This window comes from Vulpes lagopus, chromosome 12 (genome assembly GCF_018345385.1).
Source record: "Vulpes lagopus strain Blue_001 chromosome 12, ASM1834538v1, whole genome shotgun sequence".
Classification (NCBI taxonomy): domain Eukaryota; kingdom Metazoa; phylum Chordata; class Mammalia; order Carnivora; family Canidae; genus Vulpes; species Vulpes lagopus.
Genome location: NC_054835.1, coordinates 14,151,414 through 14,163,080, shown reverse-complemented (window position 1 = coordinate 14,163,080; position 11,667 = coordinate 14,151,414). Strand labels below are relative to the sequence as shown.

The 11,667-nt window shown below is 43.0% G+C and overlaps 1 protein-coding gene and 1 pseudogene across 1 annotated transcript; both read left to right on the top strand.

Annotated features, from left to right (window-relative positions):
- Nucleotides 1-4,191: 4,191 nt before the first annotated feature.
- Nucleotides 4,192-5,139, top strand: LOC121473199 (olfactory receptor 139). The gene has a single exon (XM_041725245.1). The coding sequence runs from the start codon at nt 4,192-4,194 to the stop codon at nt 5,137-5,139; it is 948 nt and encodes a 315-aa protein (XP_041581179.1).
- A 2,789-nt stretch (nt 5,140-7,928) lies between these two features.
- On the top strand, nt 7,929-8,033 carry LOC121474388 (annotated as a pseudogene).
- Nucleotides 8,034-11,667: the final 3,634 nt, after the last annotated feature.

The following is an 11,667-nucleotide window of genomic DNA, read 5'->3' as shown; positions in this document are numbered from 1 at the left end:
TCTTAATACTCCCTTCAGGTGAACCTAAACTTAGGCTTCTTCTTGGCTCTAGGTCCCCATCTGCCGTTACTTAGGGAATTTTCTTTAGAAAACTTGACGGGATGAGCACTGGGTGTTATTCTATATGTTGGCAAATTGAACACCAATAAAAAATAAATAAAAATAAAAAATAAAGTCTGCATGCTGTATGACTTATGACAGCCTGAAAAAGGCAAAAATATAGGGACAGTAATTAGATTAGAGGTTACCATGAGCTATGGTAGATAGGATTGTCCACAAGGAGGCAGAGGGATCTTTCTGGAGTGGTTGAAATGTTTTATATATTCATGGAGATGGTAGATACATGATTATATACTTTTATCAACATACATCAAAATTTACAATTGAAATTATACTTTAGTTAACCCAACTTTTTAAAATTATACCTTAAAAAATCCAATGTGAAAAATAAATGAAAGAAAAAGTACCAGAATCAGCTTAGCTGGGGCCCTGCCTGAGCTCCACCACAGCCCCACTCCCTGGCCTTGGCAAATCATCTAAGCCCTCTGGATCTTATTTCCATCTGTAATATGGTGACTATTATCTTTCCTCCTTTCTTTGAGACATTGGGAGCCTGGAATGATGTCATAAACCTAGTATTTCTTTAACAGAATCTGAAATACTAGGCAGATGAGAGAAACCCTTAAGGACTGAGATTGCTTGTCTGCCTCTGGCTTCTTGTGCAACCCCTGAGAGAGTTCATTTTTAAAGTCTCTAGGTGCTTGTTAGCTGCCAAATAGAGAGAGTCCCAGGATAGACAACCTGGGCTTCTGCCTCACACCTTTTATAAAACTTTGGAGACAGGCCACCTGGGGTCAGCTTAGCACTCATCTCCATCTCTACAAGACCCCAGCCAGGAGTAGTACCCAGAGTATTCACAGAAAGGTAAGCCCCACCAGGAGACTTCCCATGCTTCAGAGCTCCTAGTTTCCTTCTGTCTTGAGTAAGGATGGTTAGAGATCATTCATGGTCTTCATGTGGCTTTTTCCTTGTTGATAGAACAAAGAACTGAGTGATGCTTGGATTAAGGAAAGGAAGGGAAATATCATGGTGAGGTTTTCCACTATGAGTGACTAAAAGACTGAAGGTCAGAGCTGGCAAATAGGGGGACATGAGAGGAAACTGACTGGGGTAAAGGTGGGGGAAATGAAGAGTCTGGTAGAGCCAAGGAGGCTATTTAGGTTGGTCAGGACAGATCCTATATTTACAGAATCTCATACCTGTAAGTAAACCTAGAGATAATGCTAAATGCTCCCTTTCATACTACAGAAGAAAAAAGGGATGGATGGATGGATGGATGGATGGATGGACAGATAGAGAGATGGATAAATGGATAATGGCAAGGGCCTTGGGAAGCAACAGGGGCTGGCAGGAAAAGAACAAGTTCTCCCATTTAGAACCAATTCTTGCATATATGAACTTTGACAAGTTAAAATTTTCAAGCCTCATCTTTCTCATTTGTAAAATGATAACCTATATTCAAGAATGTTTGCAAAGTTTATATGTAACATATAGTGTAGTGACATATAATGAAGTATTATGTAAACAATAGCTTTCTGTTTTATTTTTCTTTTCATTACTTCTTTTCTCCCTCCATCCATCCTTCTTTTTTCCTTTCTCCAAGGTCTCAACGCTAGTAGAAACTTGTTTAACACAAATAACATAAGCACCTGGACTCCAACTCCACAACTCTTTCTACTGTGCTGAATTGCCATCCTTGTAAACCAGAAGAATGGGAGAGGAAGGGGGAGAAAGAGAATGAGAGAGAGAGAGAGAGAGAGAGAGAGAGAGAGAGAGAGAGAAGAAGAAGAAGAAGAAAGAAGAAGAAGGAGCAGGAGGAGGAGGAGGGAAGGAGGAGAAGGGGGGAAGGCGAAGAGGAAGAAGGGGAGAGTCAGAGTGAGAGACTGACTGTGCATGGCTTTGTGGAGAGAAAGAATGACATATGGCAAATTGGAACAGAGAGCCTGAGGGGAACTGACCCTTGTATGAATAGGCAGGATGGGAGATGTTTGGAGAAGTGGGGAATGATTTCCTTGAAGGCAAGAATGCCTTTTCTCCTTACATTGCTGCTTTTACGACACTCTGGCCAGGAAAGCTATATTTGATGGAGAAACCATTATCCTTACCCTACCTCCAGTATTCTGGAGGGCTGTATCCAGGAGATATGTATTTCCTGTTTAGGGCAAGGGAGGCATTGTCATTCTGCTCTTGGTCTGAGTGTAGCCCTTGATATGGCTAAAGTTTGCCTGAGACTGAAGTTGTGATAGAAAATATAACCCAAATGTACAGTGTCTGAGAGGTTAGTGGCTGACTTCCCACTGCGGGGATCAGTGGTAGTCCCACAAGGGAGATAGATTCTGGAAAGGAAGGCATAACCTGTAAGAGGCTAGCAGTCTTCTTTCTCCCACTGAGAGTCAGCATTGCCCCAACAGAGCTTGAGCCCAACACATTGCAATAGTTTTCATAGGAAAGGACAGAATGGAGGTGCCAAATGGAATGCAGAGTCTCCTGCGGTAGGCTACTAGCATAATCTACATTTTTTGTCTTGTGCTATTGATTTTGAGTGACCTTCAGTGTGACTTTGAGTAAGTTACTCCTCATAATGGTTCAATTCTATATGTAAGTGCTAGAATGATCCAGTTTATTAATTGTCTCATCATAGGAGGGAAAGATCAATTAAAATTTTGGGCATAAGGAGGACTTCCTTGAGATGATGGGGCAATGATCCAAGACTGGGCCTTGAAGGATGGAGTTTTGATGTGTGGAAGGGAAGAGTGTTCTATTTAGAAATGAGTACTAGCACAGTTATGAACAAAGGGTGGCCTAGCAGAGCAAGAGTCCAGCAGAAGGGGGCCCCAAAGTTATCTTTCCAATACTGATGCAGTCACACTGAAGAACTTTAGACTTCATGGGTTCATTCCTCAGTTGTCCAGGCACTTGTTGGGTAAATCAAACTGCTACCATGTGTAACTGAGTGGAAACTAGCTTTAGCTAGTTGTCTGGGCTAGTTCTCTGGGCCTTCAACTCCCCTCTTTTCCTTTGGGAAATCTCCTGATCTGCCACCCCACCCCTACAAAAATCATCAGTCTTCCCCATATCACTTAATAGCAATTCCAGTTCTCAGGCCAGGAATCTTGGAATCATCCCCTACCCTCTCTTTCTCTCACACCTCATGCCCAATCTATTAGTTCCACCATCGAAATACATGCAGAATTTTTCTACATTCAACAAATAGACAATTACCAAATAGAAGAATGGATGGGTGGATGGGATCTTGACTTCTCTGAATAGCTGTAGTGATGCCAAGACCTGGAGGCTTAGGAATATCTTTCTTTGTTACACACAAGATAATTTATAAAGTCTCAGTAACAACATATCCAAGTTCTGTAAGAGATAGTAAAATGTTAAAGTGTGAATCTGGGGATTCAGACAGTCCTGGGCCTGAGATTCAACTTTACAATACTGGGTTACTTATTTAACTTTTTAAAACCTTGGTGCCTTGATCATATAGATATAATAGCAGTTACCCCATAGAGCTCTGTGAAAATTAAATAAAAATCAATATGAAGTTCTTAGCAAAATATTCATAGTTTACATTTTGAAAATATCAGTGTTTTCTTAAATCACCTTCGTGTCTTCCATATTTAGCCTTTGAGTATGGCTGTACTTTGGTCTGCTCCTGGCTCCTCTCTTTGCTCACTCTCTCTTACATCTCTTTTTGATCTCATAAGATCTTATCCTCCTACCTTTCTTTATGTTGTTACTACTCTCTCATATTGTGATTTTTGAACCTCATACCTTCATCTATTCATTAAATTGGTCAGAACTGCTTTTCAGTCACTATATACACGGATATAATCTTAATAGCTATTAAAATGTTGTTAAATAGCTAGTGTCCTGCACCCTAGAGTAGTTTCTTCTGCCCCAGCCCCCTCTCTGGCATCCCCTGGATCTCAGACCAAAATAGTAATTTAGGGTTCATGTCTGACATCATGGGGGCCTCCAGGAGACTACTCAAGCTCTAAGCTGGTAGATGATTGCATCACATTCCCCAACATCCAGTAGACTCAGATTAGGTGTCTACTATGTGTCTCTCTTCCCCTTTGGCAGGTTCAGGTCTTCTCCTCCCACTACAGAACTTAGCAGTAGCCTATGGAGCCAAGTGCCTGGGGGAACAGGACAACTGTGACTGAGTTCATCCTTCTTGGCCTGACAGAAAACCTAAGACTGCAACCCATCCTTTTTGTTGTCTTCCTTGTTGCCTATTTAATCACTGTTGGAGGCAACCTCAGCATCCTGGCTGCCATCTTTGTGGAGCCCAAACTCCACACACCCATGTACTACTTCCTGGGGAATCTGTCTCTGCTGGACATTGGATGCATCACTGTCACCGTCCCTCCAATGCTAGCATGTCTCCTGGCCCACCAGTGTAGAGTTCCTTATGCTGCCTGCATTTCACAGCTCTTCTTTTTCCACCTCCTGGCTGGTGTTGACTGTCACCTCCTGACAGCCATGGCCTATGACCGCTACCTGGCCATCTGTCAGCCCCTCACCTACAGCACCCGCATGAGCCGTGAAGTCCAGGGTACCCTGGTGGGCATTTGCTGCGCCATTTCCTTTATCAATGCTTTGACTCATACCGTGGCTATATCTGTGCTTGACTTCTGTGGCCCTAATGTGATCAACCACTTCTACTGTGACCTCCCACCCCTATTCCAGCTCTCCTGCTCCAACATCCACCTAAATGGGAAGCTGCTTTTTGTGGGAGCCACTTTCATGGGAGTGTTCCCCATGATCCTCATCTCAGTGTCTTATGCTCACGTTACAGCTGCAGTGCTACGAATCCGCTCAGCAGAGGGGAGGAAGAAGGCCTTCTCTACATGTGGGTCTCACCTCACCGTGGTTTGTATCTTTTATGGAACTGGCTTGTTCAGTTATATGCGTCTGGGCTCAGTGTCAGTTTCAGATAAGGACAAGGGGATTGGGATCCTCAATACTATCCTTAGCCCCATGCTGAATCCAGTCATCTATAGCCTCCGGAACCCTGATGTGCAGGGAGCCCTGAAAAGAGTGCTGATGGGGAAGCGACCCCCTGAGTGAGAAGGCGGGGCATCAGGATGCCCCTCCCTCCTAGAGCACCCCCTGACTTCCTCATGCTGAAGGTGTGTATGTGGGCACCGGGTGTCTTTAGGGGTGGGTGGAGGGATGGATTGAGTAGATAATATGGACCAGAGTAGAATATGGTTTACCTTGGACTATGGAGAAAAGCTAAAGCTTGTAGAAGATAGATTAAAGACAAGTGGGAGAAAATGATAATGTGGGTCCGGAAATGGGACACAAATTAAATTTTTTAAATTTAATGTGTTAAATTGAAATATATTTAAATACTAATAAAAGCAAAATGTTTACACCATCCACCCGCCTTTTAAAGTAAAGTATAATTTGTACTCAAGTATGGGTGTGATTTTTAAAAGATTCTTCTTCAGTAAATAAACCCAGGACTGTGAAACTAAATTGCGGTTTGACATAGCCTAGCAATAGGGTGTCAGAACACTCTGCCAGAATCTTCTTCAAAGCAATATTACCAAATACCTGTTTTTGAAGCCAGTGTCCCCATCCTGAGTAGTCATTCCAGAGAACATCACATTTTCACGTCTAGATGTAAGCTGACTCACAACTTCTGCATCAAAAACAGAGGATGGGGGGATCCCTGGGTGACTCAGTGGTTTAGCGCCTGCCTTTGGCCCAGGGCGCCGTCCTGGAGACCCGGGATCGAGTCCCGCGTCGGGCTCCCGGCATGGAGCCTGCTTCTCCCTCTGCCTGTGTTTCTGCCTCTCTCTCTCTCTCTCTCTCTCTCTCTCCATGTCTATCATGAATAAATAAATTAAATCTTAAAAAAAAAACCATGAGGATGGATCATCATACGTTTCAGGAGAAGAAGCACTCTGAATAGCAAGGTGTTTTTTTAATTGGCAAAATACGCTGATATGTAATGGGCATTCTGTTTAATATGTGTGGATACATAGTAAAGGTGAGGAAGGAAAAGAAAATAGAGGGAAATAGTGTTTGCAGTTTACCAGTAAATGAGTATTGGAAATCAGGATTTTACCAAAAAAGGCAAAACTAAGGCAATCCAGAAAAGCACAGGGACTAGAATAGTAGCCCATTTCACATGCTATCATGGCCATTTCTAGAATTTTTTTCTTTGAACCATTTCAGACACTTTTTGGCCCAGGAGTTGGAAGTCTGAGAAGAGTGACCTTACCTGGCATGCTTATTAATTGCTTGAGTAGGGCAGCATGGAACCCTGAAGAAGATTTCCCAGTCAAATGGATCTATCTGCCAGGTCCAACCAGGTGGCCAACCACCTGCCAGGTCCTGCTAGACAGTCTCTAATACTCTCTTATACCTACACTCTTGTCGCTCTGCAGACAGTGCTTCCTGATTGAGGCCCATGCTATCCAGTCCCACAAGGGCCCCCACAGTGGCCTCTGCACCTGTGTCCCTCCTCACTCATTGCTCTCCACACTGCCAGGTTAACCCCCGGGAGCAATATCTGTCCCATGTCATTCCATCCTGAAAGGCCACTGATTTCTTTCTGACCACCAGAGCACATCCAGAACTCTGTGGGGTGTGCATGGCCCTCCGTCAAGCCTCTCCACTCAAGCTTTACCTCTTAGCCATAGCCTCTCATTCTGGACGGCCACTCCTTGCTGTGGGACTCCTCTGAAACAGTGTGGCCTGCAGAGCAAGACACCATAAGAATCTCTTCTGGATTCCTTGCAGCTTCTCTTGCTCTTCCCAACTAGATTATAAGCTCCTGAAAGACAGGACCCATTTTAAATATTATACTGTGTCCTCCAAACACCCAGCATGGTGCTGAGTGCAGAAAACAATCTTGCAGATTGATTGATTGATTGATAATAGGAAGCATGACCTATGAAAAGAAATTTGTTTCCTACATGGTAGGTCAGTGAAACTGCTAGATGTCTTCAAAATGCCAAAGGAGCCTGGTGATCTGCTGGTGTCCTGGTGGCCAAGGCCCAGAGGCCCTCTGTGTCCCACAGCTAATGGGCCACTGCCTAGCAGGTTAGCCAGAGACCCCCGGCCACAGCTCAGAACAAGGTAGTCCACTGCCAGCTGGGTGCACTCAGGGTCACCTTCAGGTGCAAGGTCTGTTTTCCGCATCTTCCGTCTTCATGAATCTCACCCACAGGGCTATATTCCAAATGAGGGTAACGTGCTTCCTCGATTTTTGATGCAAGATTAACACAAGCGATGGCAACAATCTGAAAGAATCCATAATTCGGTAAAAAGTTGTTAGATTATAACACTATCAAATAAAATTAGGAAAGCGTGCCCCTCTCAAAGTTTAACAAAATTATTCTGATGAAGAAATTTTAGGACACAACTGGGACAGCTTTTGGTAAAACAAAAGAACAACAGACATTTCTAGGCCAAATAATAATAATAATAATAATAATAATACCCCAACAGGCTCAATATTCGGAAGGTATAGATATAAAGGAAAAGAAAAAAGAAACCTTTTTTCTTTTTTATTAAATAAAGACAATCACTGAGTTTAACATAAAAGAGAGAAAGAAGCTTTCCTGACTGCATGTCAACTGGTATGATCTCTCCTCAAAACTAAGAGAAACTGCCTAAAGCCAGTACCAAAGAAATGTCTCCTTCCTGCAGAGAATTAGAAAGAGCATTTGGTTAGCGCAAGGCGAGCATAGAGCCAGGGTGTGAAATCTGGTAACACCCAGAAACCATTTAACTTCAGGATCCACTTACTTCAAGCAAGCACATTACAGAAGAGGGCTAATAATAAATAAATAATCATATTTTATGACAAAGTGTTTTTCTTATATTCACATTTTAAAGTTAGCTTTGTGCAGTGGCAATATCGTAGCCAATGAGGTTTATCCAAGGCGCGATTATTGCTAATTGAAAACTAAAGTGAATAGTTTGTTTTAGGACTACCTTTAGGTATTGTGACTATTGTTATTTACCCTAAGTCTTATTATGTTTCAGAAAGCTACTTCTTCCCCAGTGAATGCTGAAGTGAATAGCTTTTAACTTTGCTATGTAAATATGAGTACATAGTATATGTAAATATTTTTAATAAAAACAATGGAATATTACTCAGCCATTAGAAATGACAAATACCCACCATTTGCTTCAACGTGGATGGAACTGGAGGGTATTATGCTGAGTGAAATAAGTCAATCGGAGAAGGACAAACATTATATGGTCTCATTCATTTGGGGAATATAAAAAATAGTGAAAGGGAATAAAGGGGAAAGGAGAAAAAATGAGTGGGAAATATCAGGTAGGAAGACAGAACATGAGAGACTCCTAACTCTGGGAAACGAACTAGGGGTGGTGGAAGGGGAAGTGGGCGGGGGGTGAGGGGTGCCTGAGTGATGGGCACTGAGGGGAGCACTTGATGGGATGAGCACTGGGTGTTATTCTATATGTTGGCAAATTGAACACCAATAAAAAATAAATTTATAAAAAATATAAAAAACAAAAAGTATTTTTTGTTTAAAAAGAAGTGTGAGTGAAAAAAGAAAAAGAAGTGTGAATGGGGACACCTGGGTGGCTCAGTGGTTAAGCGTCTGCCTTCGGCTCAGGGCGTGATCCTGGAGTCCTGGGATCGAGTCCCACATCAGGCTCCCTGCAATGGAGCCTGCTTCTCCCTCTGTCTATGTCTCTGCCTGTCTCTATCTGTGTCTCTCATGAATAAATAAATAAAATCTTTAATAAAATAAAATAAAAAGAAGTATGAATGTATTGACAGGAAAAGCTGTAGACCATCTATTGCTAAATTTCAGAAGTGATGATAATGTGATATGTGGAAATGTATGGGGCAAAACAAAAAAATCCCAGATAGCAACACCCAGGCTGTAGATGGTGATTCCCTCCATGTAAGAGGATAGGACTGGAGAGAGCTGTGGAAAGTGGAGAAGCACTTTGCTTTTATTCTATGTGCTTTTATTTGAAGTTTTTCAGTGGGTTCTATAAAAAAAAAAAAGGTAAATTTTTAAAAGTGCTAATGGTGACAATGTGGAGTTGGGAGGACCAGGTGAATTAATATGTTCCAGATGTCATCAGTTACTTTGTGAACTTTTGAAGATATCCAGAATCCACCTGTCAAGCTCAGAAGATGTCATTTTATGCACATTGGGCATCTACATATGAGTACTTGGAGATGCTTTCATATACATCCCATGATGCCTCCTTCCCCACATCCATCCTACCATCCAGAGGCTTAACCTTTTGTGCAGCACAGATAAAGGTACTCTTAGGATTCAAGAGAATTATAACAGTATGTCATTTTCTTTTATTATTCTGTTAGCACATAACAGTATTTATTTTTTTTTTAAATTTTATTTATTTATGATAGGCACACAGTGAGAGAGAGAGAAGCAGAGACACAGGCAGAGGGAGAAGCAGGCTCCATGCACCGGGAGCCCGACGCGGGATTCGATCCCGGGTCTCCAGGATCGCGCCCCGGGCCAAAGGCAGGCGCCAAACCGCTGCGCCACCCAGGGATCCCACATAACAGTATTTATAAAGCACTTTGGATTTAGTTCTCATTTGAATATTGCAACTACATAGTTGAATGTTACCCACAACAGGGCCAGGATTGTAGAGTAAGAAAGCCAGTTTCTATTACCCTCACTTTGCAGATAAAAAAAAAAAAAGCAAAGGTGCAGACAGGTTAAGTGATTTTCCAGAGACCAGAGACTTAGTAGGTAGGGTAGCCTGCAAGTGCCAGCTCCTGGCCCAGTATCTTTGCCTCCCTCCCCACCTGCTTCTAGTAAATCACCAAAGAATTCAAGACTAAACAGTGATACTAACTCTAGGTGCAGTGAGTCTCAGAAATGGGAAAGGCAGTATGGTTGAGTGAAGAGAGCCTTAGACAGAACATCTAGAGACCTGGGTTCTAACGTAGCCTTTTCTATTTTAGGCTCCATGAACTTTCCAAGCATCAATTCCTTTTATCTGTAAAATTAGTCCCTTCCAAATATCTTGAGCTTTTTTCACACACGTTCTATGTAATAAATGCTGAGACACACATAGGATGCCAAAGGCTGAGGGAAAATAAGGGACTATGGCTAATTACAAGGACAGGAGATAAGGTTGAGAACAGCTGTGCAAAACCAGGAACAATTAATTCATGCATGGTGGACCGTGATGGATAAATGTTGGTTCTTGCTATTCAGCAAATGGAGAGATACCCAGATTGAAGGTAGTAGAGACGGGCAGAGACATGAAGGCCTGAGAGCTAACAATAATTGAAACAGGAGGAAAAGAGATTGGGAAGGAGCTTGGGACATCAGACGGAAAATATTTAACCTCGTTTTCTGAGTTTATGTTTGCAGGATCTGGGGAGACAATGAACGATATCAGGGCCTAAAAGACTTCAGACCTTTACTTGGTACTGGTAGCTAGTTGTCCAGGCAAAGGTATGAGGAAGCAAATATGAAGCAAGCATCTTCTACGTGCCAGGCAGCAAGCTGAGAAGCCCATGCTCCTCGTTGAATTGAATCAGCTGTGGGCAAATGGAGACAGCACTGGACAGAGAAGTCAGGAGACCCGGCTTCTGGGCTCATACTACTACCAGCTAGCTATGTAACACCCGCCAGGCCAGCTCCTCTCTGTGGGCCCTAATTTTCTCATCAGTGAAATGGGAATGCACTTCAAATGATTATTCTGAAGATTAAATGAATTGAAATACAGAATTATTGAGTTGGTAAGTGCAGTGTGAAGGTGATGCTAAAATTCCATTGGGTTTCCAGTAGAAGGCATTGCCATATTTCTAGAGTTTGTGCCCTCTCTCACACAAGGACTAGAGCAGATTTCCCCCTAAAATTCCAGATTTCCCAGCCAGTACTATGCCCTTTCTGTTGCACTGGCCTTCACCTCCCTTGAATGAGTCCCTGATGAAAGACTCAGCCCTGTAGAAACTGCTGCCCTGCACCACCTCCCCCCACACCGTGGGTACTGGGAAGGAGCATGATTACTCTCCTGGGTCTCAAAACACCTCAGTATCTTCCGGCCTATTCAAAGAGGAAACTAACGGTAAACTCTGCCAACTTCCCCCATCTCTGCAGGACCTCGGGAGTCCCACCCAGCCAGCAACTGCTCTGCAGAAGGTCCCCACAGAGATAGCCAGGGTCAGGATTGGGGAATGTAGTCCTTCCAAGTTCCACAAACAGAAGCTTCTAATTAGTTCCCAAATGAGAGTTCAGGATAACGCAGCCTAGGGGCTAAGGGAAAGTGCGATTTGCTGACTGTCTCCTGCAACTCTGCTAATAAGGCCAGAGGGAAGGGATGCCCAGAGAAGATTTTCTTTCTTTTTGGTCCTTAAGTCAGAAAGAAACTAGACCTTAGGGAGGTTAGTGCAGGAGGCCAATTAGTGATGGGTGGTTGCAATAGCATCATTAGCAAGGCTCATTAGCAAAGTTGTGAGTAGAGGCAAGATGTATTCAAACCGAGAATGCCTGGCCAGCAGTCTCAGCCTCCCTGTAAACACTGGCCTCCCATTTCTTCACTGTCTATCTGATTTTCAGCATTTTGTTCTTCCACATTTTTCACACCCACAACTCTCTTGTT

What these genes read in the sequence shown, in the direction of transcription:
- LOC121473199 (XM_041725245.1), top strand. Translation starts at nt 4,192, where the DNA reads ATGGAGCCAAGTGCCTGGGGGAACAGGACAACTGTGACTGAGTTCATC.